We start from the raw sequence: 23,867 nt of genomic DNA, 5'->3' as shown, positions 1-23,867 counted from the left end.
GGAGAAGGAGGAGGGAGGAGGAGGAGGAGGAAGGAGAAGAAGAGGAGGGAGAAGAGGAGGAAGGCAAAGGAGAAGAAGGAGAAGAAGAAGAAGAAATAATGCATCTCCTGACCAAACAGCAATTTGAGATCACAGAAAAATTTATTATAGAAATACCAGAAATGCTGCCCCTTGACAGTACAACTTTGAACCAGGAAATGATGAAGTCACAAGAACAGCCTAAGAGACCTACACTGAGCCCATCCAATGCCCCAAGAGAATCATGGACTTGGAAGTTGTGTTAGGACTCAGCTAGCAAGTGAAGGTGACTCCGGATCATAGAAGCAAAGCTACATTCCCTCTCTCAAGGCCTGATACTTTCCTCTTCCTGCCCTCTCCAGCACATCTCAAGCCTCTTATATAAGATTCAAAATTAAGAGTCATATTCTCACAAAGGGCTCACAGCTACAGAGAACAGAAAGCAGGAGGGACTAGAGAGATCTGGGAAAGGGCATTAAAATGCCTTGCAAAAAAAAAAAATGGGCAGCTTCCTGACTGACTTGGGGTTGGAACCCTTCCAAGACCCAAGTCAGATCCTCAGACTCCTCAGGCCAGAGGCACCTGGATGGAACAGAGCTGGGCTTCACATGCCCATCCAATGGGGCAATTCTCAGAGTGGTTATGATGCAGAGCTTAGGAAGGGTCAGGCTTCAAAAGAATGGAGCTGTCAGGAGGAAACAGGACAGAAGCAGAACTTGCTTGTCTGTTCATCGACTCCCGCATCCACTGCTAAAACAGGCTTCCTTTGGGTAAGGATTCATGACCCCATGCCCTCTGAAATACTTCCACCTTGAGTTGTTTACACAGGGGAGAATGCTTCCTGAAACAGAGGTTCAGAATCAGGACAGTGATGCCTTACAGATATCTGATGTGGGCAGCAAATCTATACTCTCCATCAACATGAGTGTATGAGGCTATGGAGCAAGAGGCAGGAATAGGCCGCTGGTGCAGAGGTTTTCCTTACCAAGCTAGCTTGCCCTGCAATCAGCAACTTCCCCCAAAGGGATCATTATGTGGTCCCCAGCAGGGCAGGGGGGCGTGGATTCTTGTTCACAGAGCAGCCCAGGTACAGCAAAGGGAGCTTGGGGTTGAGATACCAACTCTCCATTATGCGCCTTGTCGATGCTCTCTACAGGCTGTTTCCCTCCGTTGCTAAACTAGATGCCTGGTGTCTTTTAGCACTGGGGATCAATACTTAGCTGCAGTGGCTTGAATTGGGGCATAAGGGCATTCTACTTGGAGGCAGAGGAATGATAACAATGACTTATCCCTACCTTGCCAACTCACGCAGCCTCTGCCTCTAACTGGAATGTTTCTGCTCACCCTGGGCTACCGATCTTCCAAAAAGGTGGGAGCAGGAACAGCAGCAGGGCCAGCAGAGCGGGGTCTGAGTGAGAATGTGCCTAGCTGTGACTCTGACTGCAAGCCAGTGCCCTCCAAAGACAGATCTGCTGTTTGGACTTATCCACCCTGCTTCCCCCATTAGAGTCGAATTTATTGGCAAAATTGCTGAGACCCATCAAGAAAAGTGAATGAGAGGGGGGTCAGGAAGGGCGTGGAGGGGAGGAGTTTGAGGAGAGGGCGGCGCGGGGCAGGCGTGAGGTGTGGCAGAAACGAGGCCTCTACTCCAGGATCCGCCTGTGGGAGGTGTTGGTGGAGGTCTGGATGATCTGCACGCGCGAGGATCCGCGGCCGCTTCTGCCGCTCCCTCCGTAGCTCCCACCGCCGCCGCCGCCGCCGCCGCTGCCATAACCGCCTCCACTCCCGCCTCGTGCCCCGCCTCCGCGGTAGCTTCTTCCGCCGCCATAGCCCCCACCGCTGCCGCCGCCGTAGCCTCCTGAGCCGTAGCTGCCGCCGCCTCCCGCGCCGCCGCTGACGCTCACCTGGCTGTTCTGCACGGCTGTGGGGAGGGGACAGTGCACACGGGGTCAGAGGGACCGGGCAAGGCCCCCACCTGCACCCGCCCCTGCACCTGCAGCCTCCTCCATCCTCGATCACCCGTGGCATCGACTTGCAAACCCCATACATTGAAAATTGAAAGTGTTCCCACTTGAAAAGTATTCTTCATACTACAAAGGGATGCCAGGGTTCCTCTCAGCAACACACTTACATTGTTTATTGAATATGTACCCTAAAGAGTTCTAGCCGCTGCTGATTCCTCCTAGGCATCATTTAATAAAAAGGCATCATAACAATTAAGATAAGCAGACCTGAAATCATAACCATTTATTTCAAATGAATTCTTCCAGGCTTTGCCATTACACTTGCTTACTTTGGTGTCTATTGCACAGGACTGGAAGCTAAAATGCCAGACTTTCCGTTCTCTGCTGGCCACCTCCTGGCCCTCCCTCCACCCAGCACCACCAGCCTCTCTCTGCCCCTGGGCTCTGCTACTTACAGATGCTCACATGGCTCTGCAGCTCTCCTGACATCCTGTAAAACCAAAGCACACGGTCAGCCAGACCCACACGGTCAGCCAGGCCTGAGGAGAGAAGGCGGTGGCCCACAGACATCTGGATCAGAGGTGTCCCCAAGCCTTAGGGAAATGTGTGTGCATGAGCAGAGGTCAGGAAGCCAGTGGGGCAGAGAGAAATTTCAGGGTTTTCATGAAGCCGTTTAGCATTGGGGGTGAATACCCAGCTGCAGAGGCTTGGATTGGGGTATAAGGACATTCTACTTGGAGGCGGAGGAATGATAAAAATGACTTCTCCCTATGTGAAGAGGCTTGCCCATTCACACAGCCTCTGCCTCTAATTGGAATGTTTCTGCTCACCCTGGGCTACCAATCTTCCCAAGAAGGTGGGGCTTATCTTTTCTCCAAATAGCCAGTCCCACAGCTTCATGGGTGCATCTCGAGCCTTAGCCCCAGAAACACAGCTGCCAGACCCACCTGCTCTCCTCGCCCTCCAGCAGCTGGCGGTAGGTGGCGATCTCCACATCCAGGGACAGCTTGACCCCCAGCATGGCCTGGTAGTCACGCAGCAGCCGGGCCAGCTCCTCCTTGGACTGCTGCAGGGCCTCCTCCAGTTCCTGCAGCTTCTGCCACGCATCCTGGAGGGCCTGCTCGCCTCTCTCCTCAGCATCCGAAATGAGTGACTGCATCTGTTCAATCTGCTCCAGCGACAGTTGGAGACCATTTAATGGTTAAGTTTCCAGAGCTCGATCTGGCAGGGCATTGTGGGAGGTGTAGGGCTTGGTCGGCCCTCCCTGAGCACCCGTCCCACCTGCTTCTTCACGTTGCTGATCTCTGCCTGCAGCCTCTGGACGGTGCGGTTGAGCTCTGCAATCTCCATCTTGCTGTTCTTCAGGTCGTCTCCATGTCTCCCTGCCGTGATCTGGAGCTCCTGGTACTGGGGCCAAAGGCAGCATCATGGTCAGCATGGGCTGCCCACCACAAGCCCCTCCAGGAGGGAGTAGGTCTGGGCTGCTCTCCCCTGGGAGATTCCCACCCACCTTGCACTGTGGTCACCCCTACATGCATACTCACAGCTATACCAAACCTCCCTCACCCAGGCTGCAAACACATGTATACATGCACACACTCACACTATACCAAGCCTCCTGCATTCCCACCAGTCTCTGGGCAGACTCTCATCCCAGCCAGACAAACCTGCTTTGTGATGCCCTTTCTACCACCTTTTCACACATCTAAGCCTTCACGTTGGTCCTTACCCACACTGAGACCCCCTCACTCTTTTCACCCACCATATAGCTTCCCACCCTTTCCCAGGATGATCTCCCTAGCAGTCAGGCAGGACCTCATGTCCTCAGAGGCCCTCCATCTGCTCCACGTTCAGTCTCATTTCCCCTCCATCTCTGTTCCTGTCTCTGTATTGCCACATCAGTCAGAACTCCACCCCCAGGACAGGGCTCTGAAGTGGGTAGGAGAAGCATCGACTCAAGGGAATCTGCACTCTGCTATTTTTCACTGTTGGCCGTCTGCTTCCTAGTCTAATGTCGAAATCCATTCCACCCCAGAACACTGTGCAGGACCGTGGGACAGAGGTCAGCCAGGATTGGAGTTGGCCACAGATCATCCTCAAAGCCAGTCATCAATGCTAGTTGTTCAGAATTTAGTGACTGGACTGTCAGCCATGCCCTTTCAACCAGAGGCTTCACCATCCAAAAAGATCCAGGTCAGTTTATGGAAAAGAAGTAACCAAAGATGTGCCCAACAACTTAGCCACAAAGGAGTTGATCTAATAAGGGAGGGTGTAGTCTAATAATATAATACTAGGCTGTTAAAAATGCGGCAGGTTATTTAGTGTCACAGAAAAGTATCCATATGTGATAAGTAAAAGAGAAAGTATAGCCTGGCCAACATGGCAAAACCCTGCCACTACTAAAAAAACAAAAATTAGCTTGGTGTGGTGGCGTGTGCCTGTAATCCCAGCTACTCAGGAGGCTGAGGCAGGAGAATCACTTGGACCCAGGAGGCAGAGTTTGTAGTGAACTGATATCAGGCCACTGCACTCCAGCCTGGGAGATAGAGTGAGTTTCCATCTCAAAAAAAAAAAAAAGTAAAAAAAATATTTTAATAGATACCATTATGAAAAAAGAATAAAAGTCATTCTAGTGGTGAGGGGAATGGGTTTGTAGACACAAACCCAATTTTAATTAAGCTCTGGCTCTGCCATTTACTAGCTACAAGGCATTAGGGAAATTAAGTAATCTCACACACTACTATCTATTATAAAATGGTGATAATGAAATTCTTACCTCATTGGTTGTTGTAAGGACTGAATGAAATAATAATAAATATGTAAAGCACTTTGTGCAGTGCCTAACACACATGAGTTCTCAATAAACATTATTGGGTTTGTGCAAAAGTAATTGCGGTTCTCGTCATTACTTTTAATGGCGAGAACCACAATCACTTTTCCACTAGCCTAATAGCGACAAAGAACTGGTAGAAGATATATTAACATATTAATAGCGGTAGTGAGAGATGGGTAATCTTTACATGTAATTTCTAGAATTTGTATAACAAACACATTTTACTTCAGAAATAAGAGAAAGACAATGGCAATAAGAGAAAGGCAATTCTGGGAAGAATCTGTTTTTCTGGGCACCAGATCTGGGGGCCGCGCCCACCTTGGTCTGGTACAGGGCTTCGGCCTCGTCCTTGCTCCTCTGTGCAATCAGTTCATACTGGGTCCGCACTGCATCGATGATGCTGTCCAGGTCCAGGGAGCGGTTATTGTCCATGGACAGGATGACGTTGGTGTCGCTGATGTGAGTCTGCATCTGAGACAGCTCCTGCGAGGCATGGCGCACAGGCTGACTCCTTCCATTCTCCTCTGGGGGCCTCAGTTTTCCTCTGCTGCTCCCTCAAGGCTCTCGGGGGAAGCCAGAAGCCTGGGCCAGGTAGTCTTGGGAAAAGCTCTTGGAATTGTTGTGTGCAATGAGAGATAATAGGGAGAGTCTTAACTGCCTCCAGGGAGAAGGAAGGAGCCTAAACCTGGAGCGTTCAGATACCATCTCCCCATCACACTTCTCCTGCAGCTGCCACTCTGCCTTGCTCTGACTTGGCCACCATAGTGAGCTGGGCTCCTTGGCAGGCATGCCCGTTCCTTGAAACCATGTGAGTTCTCCGAGGCAGTAGAATGGACTCTAGTTAAGGAGCCACTTGGACTCACTTTTGAGTCTTGGCTGTACCACTGACTAGCTAGGTAATGAAGCAAGTAATTTAACCCCTCAGTGCCTCAGTTTTCCCATCTGTAGAATGGAGATACCCATAACATAAACTTCTAACACAGCATCTGGCCCAGAGCACGTACCCCCAAGTTAGACACAGGCAAAAGAGGGCCGGGTGGCAGAGTGTTTGATCCCCCACCACTAAGGTCAGGTTCCACTCCCTTTGAGACTCACACTGTCACCTCCCACAGAGTTTCCTAATAGCTCCATCAACTCCCTAGAATTAATGAAGATTTCTGGTTGGTTTTGCCCCTTATATGTCTGGGTGATTTCCCAAACAGATTGGAAGCCATGAACCAGGGACACGTTCGCCTCCACCTAACTCAGGATTCTCCCAGCCTTCCATCTTCATTACCCCGACCTGGGGATTCTGAGGATTGGGGTGGAGAGGATGGCTGACTCCAGGCCCACAGAGTTGGGGTACCTGGGGAGATGAGTCCCTAGTGGGTAGTGTTGGGTTTCAGGCCTCCCCTCTTACAGCCCATACTCCTTGTGAGATGTGAGAAAAGAAAGGGGGTTCTTATAAAGGCTTAACTCACCGTCAAAAATAAATATTTCAAGAAATTGACCTCCCCAGTCAGAGTGTCCACCCTGGACTCCAGGTCCACTTTGCTCACATAAGCAGCATCCACATCCTGAATAGCAGGCAGAAACAGTTTGACTTTATTGCCCAGGCATTGCCTGCCACCAGCTCACTGGCTGGCTCAGGCGAGTGGCAGAGCCACTCTAGGTTTATTTCCTTACTTAAAAAATTCATCACCTCACTCGAATAAGGGACCCACAAGTCCTGGCTTTCCTGGCCAGAAGGAGATGTGACACCAACCTCCATATCCCAGTAAGTCACAACCAACACCCCAGGTCCTTCCTTAGGTCCCAAGGCTACACATAACTGACACTCAAAAGTTGTCATTTCACTTCATTTCACTTTCAGGACCCCAGAGAGATACGAACTCAAGGCTTCCTGAAGAGTCATTATCAGTGTCAGTTCCAATGTAAGGGCCCCACATTCAGGCATCACACACAGCAAGCCGGCCGTAGAGGCCACCCTGCTGTTGTCACAGAGCATCCCATAGGGATTCCTCACTCCCCTCAGCCTCCTGGGTCCACAGCCACCCTCAGGACTCCCCTTTCCCTCACCTTCTTCAGGACGACAAAGTCATTCTCGCTGCCAGTCCTCTTGTTGATTTCATCCTCATACCTGTCAGGCGAGGCAAAGGAGCACAGAAAGGCTTCAGGCTGACCTTGGCTCCCTGAGGTCCCTCCTTACAGCAGAAAGCTTGGAATTCCCCAAACATTTGCTGTCCTGGGTTCAGAGAACCCTGCTCAAGGTGCTGGCTGTCCATTCCCAGAGGCTGGCGCTCTCATGGATGAGGGCAGAACCAACTCCTAGGTCTGTGGGCCAACAGAGGGGACCCCGGGCCAACATGGAAAACCCAGAGCCACAGAGAAAGTCCCTGGAATGTCTATTTTTATTTTGATGTTTTACCTTTGTAAATGTGTCAAACTCATTCATTCCTTAAAACTGAGAACATGAAATAACAACCACTTTTACTAAATATTTTTGAAGAGAAAAAATTTAACCTACAATTCTGTACCCCACCCCCCACCAGCACCTCCAGTGTGGATTTCACTTTTCCCTTGTTGATTCACACACACTTGGATCTCTACTGGCACGACACAGTAAGCATGCCAAGGTGATGGGAGAGAAGCACCCTGCACCCCACATGGGGAAGAAGAGGGAGGGAGAGGCTCTGCTGCCTGCACGGCTCAGGAGCAGCTGATCTGGAATTCGACAACTCCTGTCACCCCTACTGTTTGTAGTCATAATAGCAAGTGTTTATTGACTGCTAGGGGTGTACAGCCACAATACTAAGAACTAAGCATCATTTCATTCAAACCGGCAGTTCTCAAAGTGTGGTCCCCAATCCACAAGCATCAGCATCACTTGGAAACATGTTAGAAGTACAAACACTCTCGCCGCATCCCATATCTGCTGAATCAAAAACTCGGGGGGCAGAGCTCAGCAATCTGATTCCAGCAAACAGATGCATGCTCAAATCTGAGAACCACAGATCTACCCACAACAATCCAACAAGGAAGGTTCTTGCTATTCCCACATTACTAATGTGAACACTAGAAACTTAAAAAGATGAATTTGTAAGCAGCTAGTAAGTGGCAGAGGCCACACTGGAAATCAGGCTTACTTGGTTTCAACATCCATGAAGCTATCCTGCCCCTCCCCACCCAATGCAATTGACAGCTGGCTGCCAATATCATTCTACCTGGTTTGCCACATACAAAACAGCGCCTCCTGCAGTTGTGCAGTGCAGAGCCTGCATGCCCCGCCCCCCACCCTTAAACATAAACACTGAAGCAGAATGTCTTGCCCCTGTGACCTGTTTTTGGCCATGCTTCTCCCCTGTTTTGCCCTGCCTGGAGTCTCACTTGCTCTTGTAGTCCTCCACGACATCCTGCATGCTCCTGACCTCCGTGTTCTGGCGCATCTGCTCCGCATTGAGCAAATCCACCTGCCTCCGCAGGTCACCGATGTAGTTCTCCAAGAGGGGCTCCAGGTTGTTGGTTCCAGTTGAGGTGTTCACCTGCTGCAGCAACTCCCATTTTGTTTGTAGCACCTGGTTCTGCTGCTCCAGGAATCGCACCTAAGAGCAAGAGACCCCAGTCCACCCCAGGCCATGGATCAGAGCAGCTCCCCCGTAAGTAGGAGTATCCATACCCCCTCAACACATCCAGACCTCAGAGAATCAGGATGGCTCCTCCAAGGGTCAGAGAGCTTCCTTTTCTCGGGATTGAGACACACAGAGGGCAATGTGGTTTCTGACTGCCAATGGCTGTAAGGTCAACTTGCCTAAAATTGACACTAAGCTCACTCTGGTTTTGAAGGTAAATCACCTCCTTCATTTACATCATAGAGCACTCACCCTCCACACTCAATTTATCCATGCCAACGTAAGGAAATGGTGTTTCGGAGCATCTGAGACACTGATGACCCCAAGGTTCCTTTCTCTTTGTGGTCAAAATGCATTATGTGATAGAGGAGAGGAAGAAAGAAAAAGAGAGAAGGATCAATTTGGCTTAGAACATTAAACTGATTCCTGAGCAAATTTGCTTGGGTGCCCCTGCCCTGCAGCCACCACCACCTCTGCTGTCTGCTGGGATGTTTGTCAGGAAAGTAACTCATTTAAATGCTTTTATAATGCAGACAGGATTTTTAAGGCAAATGTTCTCATTTTTTAAAAGTCTAATGCATTCAAGTGCCCCAAAGTGAGGACTTTGGGTTGTCAGGTGTTTGAGAACTACCCACTTGCTATTTCCCGGGAAATGGAGAGTGGACATCACCCAATATTTTCACCACCTCTTCTCCCAAAACTGTGGATATGGAGGTAAGATGCGGGGCCCAGGGAGGTGGCTGGCTGTGCAAAGTGTGCGGCTTGTCCTTGGCATGGTAATGACCAGCCTCCACCTTTCCTCAGCCAAGTACACACTGTGGAGCCTCCGCTCCACTGCCCTGATAGCAGCAATGGTGCTGCCTCCAGACTTTGCTCGGCCGCATGCGGGCGCACATGCCCAAAAACACACACCCTCCAGAATCCTGCTTCCTCCTCCGGGCACTACGTAAAGGGGCAAACCCACTGCTTTGTGTGGTCAGAACAGAACCCTGAAGACACTCCCCTACCACGTGACACTAGTGAGGGTCCTCCAAATCCCCCGGCCCTTGAGACTCCGCCCGTCTGAGGGGCCAACCCTGGTTAGCTCCCTTTGGATTCTGACTCTAGGCTGGAAAATGTTTGCAGACAACATAACCTCCCATGGCTCATTTTTGCTCACCTTATCAAAGCAAGAGATTAGGCAAGCAGCTCTCCCAGGCTTGTCAGCACAGCTCACAACACCGTGAGAAATTCCTGCCACTCTCTATTTTTACTCTGTGGTGGCACTCCCAGGGAGTGAAGAAATCAATTCAGTACTCATTCACTGCACTCAGTGGCAGTGGCATTGTGGGGACCAAAAGAAAGAATCCTGTGGTCCCATGGAGAGTCTCCACATAAAACAATGAGGGAGCAGTGACACAACTCTGGGTGCTCTGGCTTTAGCCCAGGTACCCACCCGCAATATCCAGGAGCTCATAGAAGACACTGTGGTTCTCATCAGGCCACCCAAACTGCAAAGGCAGAGTCTGGCTGCAGGGAGTGCCTTAACCACTAGAACAATCAGTAAAAGCCACTGTGTTTTTCCCCAGGTTCCCCAAAACACTCCTGGTCTGTGTCCCACCAGCAAAACTCAAGGGCAGCTCAGCTAGCACCGATGGAATGAGGCATGCTGCTGAGCGACCTTCTCGCCCACCCTCTGCTTCAGTGCTCCTCCCCTGCACAGGGACCTCCCAGTGCCCTCAGCACCCCAGGTCTCCTCAACTCTTTGCCCAGCAAACTCCTGCTCATCCTTTAGACCTCAGCTGAGGTGGCATCCCACCAGTGTGTCCCCTTTGCAGCCCCTTGTTCCTTGCCTTTCTAGATCTGTTGAGACTTTCAGTCATGTGGCAGTGTGTGAGCATCTCTCTCCCGGGCTGCCCTGGACCCCATGAGGGCAGGCTTATGTCTACTTTGTTCTCCAGGGGACACAGTGGACCCATGGACACACAATGCCCAACACGGAGAAGACAAAAAGTGTCATGCACTCATGAAGTGCAAAAGGTTTTAGAGTTGCCTGCTAGTGTGGGCTATCCAGGCCACTCACCACTCTTAGCATAGAGGTCTAAGGGTCAGCTGATCAAGGCCAGGCCAGTGTCCCAGGGGTAAGAGCTGAACCCCTCCTTTCCTTTCTGAGGCCCTGTCCCCTTGTCATTGGTTCTAGAAAGCCTTTGGCTCCATTTCCACTCTCTGAGTGTCCAGCACTGACCCCTGAGGGGCTGACCCAATTTGTCATCCGGTTTCTATTTATTGAGCAATTCTCATATGTCAGGCACTATTCTGGGTGCTAGGGATTTGGTAATAAACAAAACAGGCAAAATCCCTGCTTTCTAGGAGTTTGCATTCTATTTAGAGAGATTACTATAAAGAAATAATCATGTAAAAAATACAGTGCCTCAGATGGCTGCAGGGACTATGGAGTCACACAGGGCCGGGGCATAGGAACACTGAAGTGGTGGTCAGGGAAGGCCCCACTGAAACTGTGGCATCTGAGCAAAGACCCACAGAAGGTGAGGGAGGAAGGTGGGCCTCTCTTTGGGGGGAAGAGTTCCATGCAGAGGGAATGGTAGGTGCAAAAACCTTGAGACAGAACTGAGCCTTGGATGCTGGTGAGCAAGAAGAGAGCAGGAGAGGAGGCAGAGGGGCACAGGAGGCTGCAGACAACAATGAGTTGGAAGCCTGGAGGCTGTTTTCCAGGCCTCACTCTGCTTACTAGCCATTGTATCCTGAAAGCTGTTCCACCCAGTGAGGGCAACGTGGCCTGATTCCACAAATGCAAGTGTGGGCTTAGCAGCAGCTGCGGGTTGAAGGGCAGGTAATATAGGGCCTTGTAGGACTTGGGCTTTTCTTTCAGTTGAAACAAGAAGCCACTGGAGGATTCAAATGGAGGAGTGTCGTGACATGCTTTTAAAGGATGGCTCTGCTGTGGTGTCAAGAATAGGCTATACAGGGTCAAGGGTGAAAGCAGGAAGACCAGTTTGGAAAGCAGAGTCAGAAGTCACCTGTCATAGAAGCCTTCTTCCTTCCAGCCAGGCCACAGCCCACCTGGCTGAGAAGCCTCTCCTCATAGTCATCATAGGCCGTGCCCTTCGAAGGACAGGAGGCCCAGGTCTCTTGCACCCTAGCCTCTGCCCACTGCCCTATGCCATGCAACTGGACAGAACCTGTTCATGGCAGGGGCCATAATCAGATGAGCCTCAGGAGGTCAGTTGCCAGCGGCCTGTGGTCATTTCCCAGCCCTTTCTCCTCCCTGCTCCTCTCTTGGCCCAGCTGTGACCTCCGAGTAGTGACTCCTTGCTCCAGTGAAACCCTCTAACCCCTGCCTGTGCCTGAAGCGTGGTGATACTCAGCCAAATTTCCCACGCAGCATGATTAGAAGCCACGGGAGCACGCTGCTGTGTTGCGCTCCTCTTCGGCAGCCTCTGGGCCTCAGCACTCTTACCCTCCTCCGCCCGCTCACACACTGTCCCATCCCCAGCATCTGCTCAGATATCAGAGGCCTGCCCTGCCACCCAGCATGGCCTCTAGCCACAGCTACCCTGCAGTCAGGCCACAGGTCAAGCTCTGGCCTCAGCACTGAACTCCTGTGGGGACTGAGGGAAAGTCACTGAGTGTGCAAGCGGCCTTGGTGCTCTGTGGGGCTTCCCACTGCATCCCTGAAGGCAAAGTTCCTCCTGGGGAGGTGCTAGTGGCCGCTGTGCCTCGACCTCCAGACAAAAGGAGATGCTGGAGGGAGGTCTTCACCATGGCGAGTTCTCCAGCCTCTGCTGCTGCTTTGGACCTAATCTGAAGTTTCAACAGGGAACTAGGGACAGGGGCTTCTGTGTCTCCATCTGGCCCATCCTTGGCCCTTGATGAGCCAAAAGGGGAAATTCAGACAGAACTCTACATTGCATGCTATTGACTTTAGCCCCAAGAGATACCCACCACCAGGGCATTCACCATGCCCTGCCTGCTTCTCCTGCCCTGGCTCTGTGACTTCATCTCCACTTCTCTCCTCCACCCCCTGGTATCCCATTTTCTCCAGGAATTGTAACTGTTTGAAATTCCCTAAACGCGTCATGCTTTCACGCCTCCTGGTCCTTCTGCCTGAAAATCCCCTCTGCCCTGAGAACCCATTTAACTCGTGCTCACTTCGGCAGCACATATACTAAAATTAGAACCCATTTAACTTTTCATCCACCTTCCAGACTCAGCAAGTAGAGCTCATGACACCCTCCTTTGAGCTACCATGGCCCAGAGAGTACTACCCCTATTGACACACTTCACATACACTGTCGTAATTCTCTCCCCTTTAGACGTGGGCTCCTTGATGGCAGGACCTGTGTCCTAGTCACCTGTAGCACCTGGCACGATGTCTGGCCTATCATAGATTCTTAGAAAATATTTGTGGGCTAGATGGGTGGATGGATGCGTGAGTGGATAGTTGAATGGATTGATGGATGAGTGAATGAACAGATGAACACGTGTGTGTGTGTGTGTGTGTGTGTGTGTATAAATGGATTGTGTGGATGGGTGGGTGGATAGATGGACGGATGGGTGGATAGTTGGGTGGATTGATGAATAAGTGAATGGATGGATGTGTGTGTGTTTGTGTGTGTGTGTGTGTGTGTGTGTGTGTATAAATGGATTGTGTGGATGGGGATGGATGGATGGGTGCGTGGGTAGATGGGTGGATGGAAAGTGAATAATTATGAATGAGAATGAGGGTACTATACCATGTATCTGTTGAGTATTTTGACACTGCTTATCTCCTTTCCTGCCAAAAGGAAAAGATAGAATTAGATCCCCGCAAGAAGACAAATTGAAGCCCAAATGGGTAAATGATTTTCTAAGGTCCCAGGTCAAGCTGAAACAGCACGATGTGGTGAGAGGTGGTAGGGTGTAATCTCTCTCAGTCATTTGGTCAGTGACCAATGAGGTGCTCACCTTGTCAATGAAGGAGGCAAACTTGTTGTTGAGAACCATAATCTGCTCCCGCTCCTGGGTCTTGATCCTCTGAATTTCAGGGTCCACCTCCAGGTGCAGTGGCTCTAGGAGGCTCTGGTTAATGGTCACCTCTTGGATGCCCCCAGGAGGACAATAAGGACCAAAGCCCCCAAGCCCAAAATTGCTAGTCCCAAATCCAGCACCCCCAAAACCACCACCTCCAAAGCCACCACCTCCAAAGCCACCAGCCCCAGTGCTGCCAACCCCAAAGCCTCTGCCCCCTCCAAATCCCCCTACTCCCCCACCCTGGCAGAAACCACTGGTGCTCCTCCCCATTAGATTAATGGAGATGCTTCTACTGCCACCAAGATTGTAGAGGCTCCTAGAGCCAAACCCCCTTCCATGGATCCCATATCCACCACTACCACGCCTCCCTCGAGCGTAACACACAGAACCCACTGCCCGACTCCCACCACCAGAGCCTGCAGAAGAGCTGGTACTATAAACCCGCCTGCTCATTGAACTAAACGCAGACTGAGAACTAAATTGGTGGCTCATGGTTGCTGGAGCATCCAGAGAAGCAGGCAAGAGAAAGAGCTTGGCAGGAAGGAGGCAGAGACCAGAGAGGAAAGGAGCTCTGACTCCTTTGGAAAGATCTGGCTCCGGCTCTATATATATACACACACACACACATTACTGGGCTGGGCACCTTTACAATCCTGAAAGGGGAGTATTAATGTTTAGTTTGCCTGCCAGCAACATCTGTTTAAAACCTCACACCTATGAGTTGCAGAAATCAGATTGCAGACAAACTTCCCCAACTCGATCATTTATCATTCATCTCTTGCCATTTAGAGATCAGAGTGCAAGAATCTCTCAGGATCTCATTGCTGGAAACTTCTATACAGATTCCCCCCAAATCATCAGTTCATCTCTTCCTAAGAAACTCCACCATCGAGTTGTTTGTTTCTGGGATGTGCCTGGGAGATCTGGGGCAAAGTTAGATGGTGTTTAGAGACCTCAGGACCATAGCTGGGACAGAGGTGGAAACACTTTCTGTCATAGCATTGTCCTGGTGGGGCAAAAGTTTTGTTCCAATCCCCCCACACACTGCTTCTGCTCCCTGCAGTTATCATCACCATGAGCACCCAAAATTTTATCACATGGAAGTGCAATATTGTGGTCACTGAGTACAAGTGGAGGCCCACAGATTCTTCCCAAGGTCATTCACATTGTATGTTGCTTGATAAGCCTCAGACTTCTCAAACACAAAACCACACAAGGTACTTCAGCACCAAAAGTCTGTGGTTATAGATTTGTTGAGCATCTACCAGTACCTAATATTGTCTTCTAGACCAGAAGACAAACCATCCCTATCTCTCTTTCTGTTTTATCATTTCTGGTTCTTTATAGACAATACTTTTGTAAAATAGAATTAAAGGAATTACCTCCTAAAGATAATTTTTTAAAAAAGATATACAAAATGCAAGCCCAAATTTTTTTGATTTTTAGATTCAGCAAACAAAACATTGTTTAACTGCTAAAAATAGCAACAATAATAATAATTTTCTAAATGGTTACTCTCAGATTCTGTGCTTACCACAAGGCAATAACAAAGCACCATAGACCAGCACTAATCTGTGCTCACCCTCTGAGAAGCACGTCCCAGACAGCATCCTGGGGAGAAGCTCATTCAGTGAGCATCAGTGTCCGCCAACAAAAAAATGTGCGTTTTCCCTCTGGACTCAAATAGCTGTGGCTTTCATCCAAAATGTAATAATAATTTTTTTAACTTGGGGAAAAACTCTCCAGCCTTAGAAAAATGGCTAAGCGATGCCTTGCCCAATTGGATACAATTATTTTAAATCATCTTGTTGGAGACTCTGCAGCAGAACCGGAAACCACTTGTGATACTATGTACCATATTAAAGGGAAAGGGCAGACTACATGATGGAGTCTGTGCTGTGAACTCATAAGAATTAAGAATGCAGAAGGCCGGGCACAATAGCTCACTCCTGTAATCCCAGCACTGTGGGAGGCCAAGGCGAGCAGATCACTTGAGCCCAGGAGTTCAAAACCAGCCTGGCCAATATGGCAAAACCCCATCTCTACTAAAAATACAAAAAATTAACCAGGTGTGGTAGCACACTCCTGTAGTCCCAGCTCCCAGGGGTCAGGGGGGCTGAGGTAGGAGGATCACTTGAGCCTGGGAGGTCAAGGCTGCTGTGAGCCCTTATCATGCCACTGCACTCCAGCCTGGGCAAGAGAATGAGACCCTCTCTCAAAAAAAAAAAAAAAAATGCAGATAAGACAGACTTTGTAAGTAACTAGAAAGTGAGTTGATTTATTTAGAGACTGTGGGAGGAGTTTTCCTAGGTTCTTTTGTTTGTTTGCTTATTTTTTTGAGACAGAGTCTTGCACTGTTGCCCTGGCTGGAGTGCAGTGGCACAATCTTGGCTCCCTGCAACCTCTGCCTGCTGGGTTCAAGCGATTCTCCTGTCTCAGCCTCCTGAGTAACTGGGATTACAGGTGTCTACCACCACGCCTGGCTAATTTTTTGTATTTTTAATAAAGATAGGGTTTCACCATATTGGCCAGGCTGGTCTAGAACTCCTGACCTCCATTGATCCACCTGCCTCAGCCTCCCAAAGTGCTGGGATTACAGGCGTGAGCTACTGTGCCCGGCTGAATTTTCCTGGTGTTTTAAATGTCCTTTTTCTTTATGTTCATTGCAATAAATATTTTTGGCTCACGCCTTTAATCCCAGCACTTTTGGAGGCCAAGGCAGGCGGATCACCTGAGGTTAGGAGTTCGAGACCAGCCTGACCAACATGGAGAATGCCATCTCTACTAAAAATACAAAAAATTAGCCGGGCATAGTGGCACATGTCTGTAATCCCAGCTACTTGGGAGGCTGAGGCAGTAGAATCACTTGAACCCAAGAGGCAGAGGTTGCAGTGAGCTGAGATCGCACCATTGCACTCTAGCCTGGGCAACAAGAGTGAAACTCCACCTCAGAAAAAAAAAAAAAAAGAAAGAAAGTTGTGGCAGAAATCCCAATAGAGGTGGGGAAGAACAGGTGGTAGAAACAAGAGCACTGTGGGGGCGCCTCAGTGAAAAGTCATCCTGGTACAGGGAAATGCTCCAAGGGCAATTTCAAGCTTCCACACCCTCTTCTCATGAACCTCTGCATTCCGTACATGGTATCTGTTCAGTGGGTCATCCAGGAGACACTGTGTGATAGAGGAGACAATGAGCCTGAAATTTATAGGCAGAAGCTCTGCTGCTTGCTGGCTGTGTCTAGAGCCTCAGACACTTAAGGAACCTAGAGCCTCTCAGACACTTAAGGAACCAAAGTGTCTATTTCTCAAGGATTCAAAGCTATAAGTCATGTGGGGAGAAAAAAGCAGAACCCTGGAATCACTAAACAAGCAGAAATAGCTGCTCACAGATCCTGGTGGGATGACAGCTGTCCTGCTTTGCCTGGGATTTTCAGTACTTAAACCAAGATACACCTGGGCAAATCAGAACAGTTGGTCACCCTAGTCCTAGGCACCTATGGTCCACACAGCCATACTCCTGACCCTAAGGTAAGAGAGGGAAGCCAGGGCCTAGCCTCCCGCACAGAGTGACAAGGAGAGAACCAGTAGAAGCAGAGGAAGGAAAGAGAGGTGAAGCTAGGGAAAGGGGTGGGTTCGTGTGAGAAAGCTGCCTGAAGACCAGGATTCTGAGTCAGGTATCAGAGGAGAGGCAGAAAGAACAGAGCAGGGGGAAGAAGCAGGGGTCTGGCTAAGAAAATGGGGGCTGATAGGAGAAGGGACAGTAAGTACCAGACAGGAAACAGCAGTGGTGTGGCGAACAGATCCTTGAGTTGGGCATCTTGAAACCCAGCTCTGACTCCCCGCTCCGCCCCCTCCTAGCCCCACGGCTGGGACACTTGACTCCTTGAACCTCAGTTTCCTGACCTCTAAAATAAAGAAAATAGTAACCAGGCGGGCACAGTGGCTCAAACCTGTAATCCCAGCACTTTTGGAGGCAGAGGTGGGTGGCTCACCTGAGGTCAGGAGTTTTGAGACCAGCCTGGCCAACACAGTGAAACCTCATCTCTACTAAAAACACAAAAATATATAATCCCAGCTACTTCGGAGGCTGAGGCAGGAGAATTGCTTGAACCTGGGAGGTAGAGGTTGCAGTGAGCTGAGATGGCGCCACTGTGCTCCAGCCTGGGCAACAGAGGGAGACTCTGTCTCAAAATATATATATATATATAACAGCTTTGTAGAGTGATAGTAATGAATGGCTATGAACAAATATGGAAGAGCACTTTGCAAGCCCCAAGGAGTCACACAAGTGAGGTTCTGTTCCCCAACCCCTCCCTGTGAACCCACCTCTCTCTCCGGCTGCACCACTCACTTTCATCCCCACCTCCCCCTCATGAAGAATGCACATAATTAACCCCTTCGCATCTGTCTCTACTGCCACCTAAACACATAGGAAGCTCCTTGCTGTTGGGACAAAACTTTATGGACCAGGAGCCCCTTTCCTCCTGCAACTGCTGGGCAGAGTGGGCCAATAACAAAGGCCTTCATGACTGAGCTAAAGTAAAGAGACGTGGACAGCTTGGAGAACCAAGAGCTTGGGCCCCACAATTAAGTGCCCCTGGAGTTAAAGCCCAGCTCCCCCCATGTACCAGTTGTATGATTGAACTAATCACTGAGTTCCCTGAACCCTATTCATCTGACCCTTAAATAGAGCACTTGAAGACAACAAATATTTTGAAAGACTTGCTCTTACGAGAGGTGTTATTGTGTGGCTGTGGCTACAGCATTGAGACCTATGAATGCGATGAGAGTTTTTAGAAAGACAGGCAGCTGGAAAAGGCTTCACAGAAGCAAAGGCAAGCTCAAGCTAACCTCGAAGGATGTACTGTAGGCCAGTGGGAGGGTGCTCTGTTGTAGGGACTGGGACTGGGAAGGACCAGAGAAACTGCTCGTGCCAAGGCCTAGAGGAAGGAATGGGCATGTGAGGGGGTGGGATGGGGGAGCCATGAAGAGGCCCCCTTGCCTCGAGGGAGCAACTGGGAAACCCTGAGGCCTGAGTTTGGCTTCGGTCACAGAGGGCTCCAGGAATGTCTTTGAGTGGAATTTGTTCAGCACTCACCCAGGTTTCTATATACTCTCATGCTGAATGTGAAAATATTCCATTGTGATAACATAAAAAAGGAAGTCCCAGACAGCAGAGTTTAGGAAGCTTCTTTGATCTCTGTCTATGATCAGCTTTCAGCATCCAGTGCCAACATTGTCATCTACCTCCCGTCAGCTGATGGCCCCTGCTGGGCTGCTGTCATCCCTTGAAGGGCTTGGGAGGGGAGGAGGGACACACCCACTAACTGAGCTTTTGGTGGAGGATGATAGCTATTCTCTACTTCCTCAGAAGAAAAAAAAATGACTTAAAGTGAAGCACGAGAGATTTTGCTTGTCTCAAAGGAAGTGTTTCAACTCAGATCAATATTAGTGGGTAAATAATGTTCCTAGGACGAATCACTACTACCCCTAAAAGAAACTCCTCAGCTGGTTAGACTGCAGAGAGCAGCGGTTTCTAAACTGGCTCACACTGGAATCACCTAGAAAGCTTCAAAATCGCCGGTGCCTGGGCCCACACCTAAGGAGTAGAGTTTAATTGGTCTGGGGCTATGGTCTGGACTTTAGAATTTTTAAAAGGTGGTTTTAATGTGCAGCAAGTTTGGAGACCACTGACCTGGAGGAAACAAGACAAATGAAACAGCCTCTTGAGATTCCATTCAGTCTAAGGACACAGATAGGAGTAACAATCATTATCATAATAGTGAACTTCACCAGGTGATTTCCATGGACCATGCACTGTGCTGTCTATAATATGGAAGGTCTGGTGAAATCTAAATACCAACATCATAAGGAAGATATTCTTACTATGTTCGTTTTGCAAATGGAGAAAGTGAGACTTGGAAAGAGAATCTTGTCCAAGAATACACTAATGAAAATAGTGGAATGGAGATTTGAACCCGGGCATTCCCACTTCGGAACCTACATGTATTGCAGAAGAGATGGGGTCGTTGGAGAGAGATGTGCCCGCTTCCTCCTCTCCCCACCTGCCACCTTAAAAGGAAAGTGGGAAGTTAGTTGAAGGCTGCAGCTCACCCAGCCCATCTCCCAGTTACTGAAACCCAGGGCTACCAAGAAGGTGAGGCCCAGAGCAACTATCAGCCACCTGGATCACTGTTCCAGACAGCAGCAGGAAGCAGGGTTCAGAAGAGCTGCTGGCATGACCAGCAGGAGCAGCTCCCAAAGCTCTATCCCCCACCTCACCCTACATTTCCCAGGGTCTGGAGGTGGATATGACAGAGGTGTGTCAGGGGCGTGGGGCTGGAAAAAGGAAGGGAGGGAGACTCTCACTCACCAGTCCCCACCAAGGAGAGAGTGGAGAGCTGCAGCCCCGGTCTAGGAATGGGGGCCTTTAACCTCCTTGAAATGAGAGCCTTTTGACCTGTCGTCAGCACAGGGGAGGCAGTGATGTGACACATATCGGAGAGAAACCTCTTGGAACTGAATAGAAGCTGCTAGACTTGGCTTCCCCACCCTTGGCCCACTCTTCTTCCTGCATAACAGCATCACAGCCAAACATATGATGGATGGTATCAGCCCAGTCCTTCATTTTACAAGGAAGAAATGGGTACAAAGATAGGGACTTGGCCAAAGTTACCCAAAAAATTTGGTGGTGCAGATAGAATGAGAACTTGGCTACCCTCCCCCCGAATTCAGAAAGAATAAGGAGGCCTATGTGAAATTCCTAGATGCCTCTGTGCTCCTGCAGCCTGGGAGAGATGACCATATGGGGCGTTCCACCTTCAATCTCTAACAAGCCTGCATGCAGGTGTGAGAAGCTGGTGCCAGGCACACAGGAACATCCCTGGTGAATCCTCTGATTTCTGGGTTGGGGTGTGTGTTTGGGGCAACACCTAGGGCCTTAAGCTCCTCCTGAGGTCCAAAACTAGCCTGGACACCACTTTGACATCCCTTTAACTAGAATCTCAGTGTCTGCCTAGAGCATAAGAATCGGGCAGTCTCCTTCCTTCTCGGCAAACCCAATAGGTGCTTTTGGGCCTGGATATTGTCTAGAGGCCTCACTAAGGGCAGCTTGCAAATTCCCACGGCAAAGGTCCAGAGACAATATTGTGCCAAGCGTGTCAAAGCTCTTCCATCCAACATACTGGAAGTCATGACTATTTATACAATCATTTATTTATTTATTTATACAACCATTTATTTGTTTATAATTCACCCAGGCTGAAATGCTCACTGCAACCTCCACCTCCCGGGTTCAAGTGATTCTTGTGCCTCAGCCTGGCAACTCTTTTGTCTCTGAAGCAAAGGGAGCAGCTAGGCAGGTGTGGCCCCAAAGGAAAATAAGGCTACAGATTAGACTTGGATTGAATTCCAAAAGAAACAGTGAGGTCCCAGCGGAGGAATGGTTCTGTCTGGGCAGAGAATGCTTCTATATGTTGGATCAAAGAGGGCGGGCCAGTCTCAAGGTTACAGGGGTAGTTAGTGGTGGGGTGGGACCAGCATTCCAAGTCCCTGAGGGTAATATGAGACCTGCCATCAATTCCAGGTTCATGTCTCACTTGACCATGATGGGAGAGATTACAGTGCTTTATAACCATAAGGAATTTGCAGTGTATTATTCTCTTCATTTAAAGAATAGGTTCCTGAAACGTTGGCCATAATTAGTAATGGCCCTTTGTTGAGCTCTTACAATGTGCCAAGAATTAAACAGATGACATGATTCCATCCACACAACTGCATTTTACTGATGACTTTTGGGTGAGGGGTCTGGAGGGTGGCTCAAGGTCACACACTCCTGGTAAGGAGTGGGCCCAGATTACACCTAGCAGCTGGGTTCCAAAGCCTGAGAGTTTCTTGCTGTACTATCTTATCTTCTGCTTTATGGGGCAATTTAGGAGGGCTTTGAGGTTAGGCCTGCTGGAGTTTGAATCCTGGTGCCATCCCTTCTAGTTACTCGGATAAGTTCATTCATCTCTCTGCGCTTTCATTTCCTCTTTAGTGAAGCAGAGGCCTTAACACTGCCTACCTCACAGGGCTGTGAAGATTAGATGGGTTAATTCAGAAAAAGCTCAGCACATGTCAGGCAAAGAACAAGAGATCATCTACTTTAGCGATTATTACATTATTACAAAAGTAAATTTCTATTAACCAAACTGCATTTTCCATCCAGCTTCCCTTAAATTAGAAAGTCACCATAAGCAGGAAACTGTGGCCCTGTAATATATTGTAAATCATATAAAAGATGCAGACAAGCTTTTCTTTAATCATCTATTTAAAGGAAGATGGCAATTTATTGATGAGTTTGAAACAAGCCAAAAATACCTCCTCTGTCATTAAGCTAAAGGGCAATCTCTCTAAGTTGCATTCACTGCTTAGGAGGCACATGTGGGCTTGCTTTTTCTTGTTCATTTAGAGAATTTGTTCACCATAGAGAAAATTTCATTATAACTGAAATTTTGTACCCTTTAAGCAACATCTCCCCATTTCTCCCACCCCTACTTCCAACCCCTGGCAACCACCCTTCAACTCCATTTCTATGAGTTTTACTGTCTTAGATTACACATATAGTGAGATTCTAAGTATTTGTCTTCTTTTTTTTTTTTTTTTTTTTTTTTGTTTTGAGACAGGGCAGGGTTTTGCTCTGTCGCCCAGGCTGAAATATTCACTGCAACCTCCACCTCCCGGGTTCAAGAGATTCTCATGCCTCAACCTCCCAAGTAGCTGGGATCACAGGCATGTGCCACCACGCCCAGCTAAAATATTTGTCTTTCAGTGTCTGGCTTATTTCACTTAGCATCATGCCCTCCATTTTTCTATGTTGTTCCAAATGACAAGATTTCCTCCTTTGTATGGCTAAATAATATCCATTGTGTATATATTCTACATTTTCTTTGTCCATTTATCCATCAACAGACACTTAGGTTGATTTCATATCTTGGCTATTGTGGATAAAACTGCAGTAAACATGAAGGTGCAGATATCTCTTCAAGATAGTGATTTAATTTCCCTTGGATATATACTCAGACGTGGAGTTGCTGGGTCATATGGTAGTTCCATTTTTAATGTTTTGAGGAACCTCCATACTGTTTTCCATCATGGCCGTACTGTACCAACTTACCTTCCCACCCACAGTGTACAAGTGTTCAACATCACTAACCATCAGAGAAATGCAGATCAAATCCACGATGAGACATTACTTCACAACTGTTAGGATGGCTATATCAAAAAGATAAAGGATAAGAGTGAGGGCGTGGAGATAATAGCAAAGACTTGGAACCAACCCAAATGTCCATCAAAGATAGACTGGATTAAGAAAATGTGGCACATATACACCATGGAATACTATGCAGCCATAAAAAAGGATGAGTTCATGTCCTTTGTAGGGACATGGATGAAGCTAGAAACCATCATTCTCAGCAAACTATTGCAAGGACAGAAAACCAAACACCGCGTGTTCTCACTCATAGGTGGGAATTGAACAATGAGAACACTTGGACACAGGATGGGGAACGTCACACACCAGGGCCTGTCATGTGGTAGGGGGAGGGAGGAGGGATAGCATTAGGAGATATACCTAATGTAAATGACGAACTAACGGGTGCAGCACACCAACATGGCACATGTATACACATGTAACAAACCTGCACATTGTGCACATGTACCCTAGAATTTAAAGTATAATAATAATAGAAAAAAGAATGAGGGCGTGGAGAAAAGAGAATCCTTGGACAGTGGGCTTGTTTTTGAGAGGTGAAGCCATAGCCCCTCCCAGTGCAAACTGCAGTGGACAGTCCCCAGGCTTCCTGCTCTCTGATTTAGACTATCCCAGATAAGTGCTTCACCCTACAGCTGGAACATTCTCTGTTGAAGCTGTAGTTATGTGTTGTTTTTCTAGTGTGGTGAGCCTTTGGCTATCCCTCTTGGCTTTTTGTGTACTTAGCTAAGAGTTTCTCTGATCTGTTATCAAGGAGTATTGTCTCTTTCTTGCTTTCTCTGACAACCTTTCTCAGTCCCCCACACTAGTGAGCATTTTACAAGGAAGGCCGCCATGCATGTATGCCTTTGCATGTTTGCTTATGTTTTACTTCTCCCACTCACATGCCCTAATTTGCAAGGGGCCCCCAGACCCGGCACCAAACCTCTGTTTTATCCAAGTATTCCTGGATCTGCCTGTATTCCGTGCTCTCATCTGGGGTAGGGGTAGGGGTAGGGATGAGGGTGGAGGTGACCTGTTACCAAACCATTTGAAGTTCTTTGTTCTCATGACTGTCAATATTTGAAGGCTCCGCCCCACATCATATCAAACATGTTAACATACATCCTTGGCATATATAACTTTTGTCATAAAACATTTGAATTTTTATAATTGCTTTTGAAAATGTTTGACTACCAGCAACTC

General features: G+C 48.7%; 1 protein-coding gene across 1 annotated transcript; it reads right to left on the bottom strand.

Annotated features, from left to right (window-relative positions):
* Window positions 1-122: 122 nt before the first annotated feature.
* Window positions 123-14,015, bottom strand: KRT77 (keratin 77). The gene is made up of 9 exons (XM_004053178.4): window positions 13,368-14,015; window positions 8,182-8,396; window positions 6,874-6,934; window positions 6,276-6,371; window positions 5,134-5,298; window positions 3,264-3,389; window positions 2,930-3,150; window positions 2,438-2,472; window positions 123-1,939 (listed from the first exon to the last, which is right to left on the bottom strand). The coding sequence occupies exons 1-9, from the start codon at window positions 13,923-13,925 to the stop codon at window positions 1,662-1,664; spliced, it is 1,755 nt and encodes a 584-aa protein (XP_004053226.1). The 5' UTR covers window positions 13,926-14,015; the 3' UTR covers window positions 123-1,661.
* Window positions 14,016-23,867: the final 9,852 nt, after the last annotated feature.

This window comes from Gorilla gorilla, chromosome 10 (genome assembly GCF_029281585.2).
Source record: "Gorilla gorilla gorilla isolate KB3781 chromosome 10, NHGRI_mGorGor1-v2.1_pri, whole genome shotgun sequence".
NCBI lineage: Eukaryota > Metazoa > Chordata > Mammalia > Primates > Hominidae > Gorilla > Gorilla gorilla.
Note: the sequence above shows the minus strand (reverse complement) of the source record. Positions and strands in the feature narration are given on the sequence as shown.

Excerpts from the sequence above, each read along its gene's own strand:
- KRT77 (XM_004053178.4), bottom strand. The coding sequence starts at position 13,925 with ATGAGCCACCAATTTAGTTCTCAGTCTGCGTTTAGTTCAATGAGCAGG. Across the intron at positions 3,390-5,133 it reads AAGCCCTGTACCAGACCAAG|TACCAGGAGCTCCAGATCAC; the intron begins GTGGGCGCGGCC and ends CTTTGGCCCCAG. Across the intron at positions 1,940-2,437 it reads GCAGAGCCATGTGAGCATCT|CCGTGCAGAACAGCCAGGTG; the intron begins GTAAGTAGCAGA and ends CCCTCCCCACAG.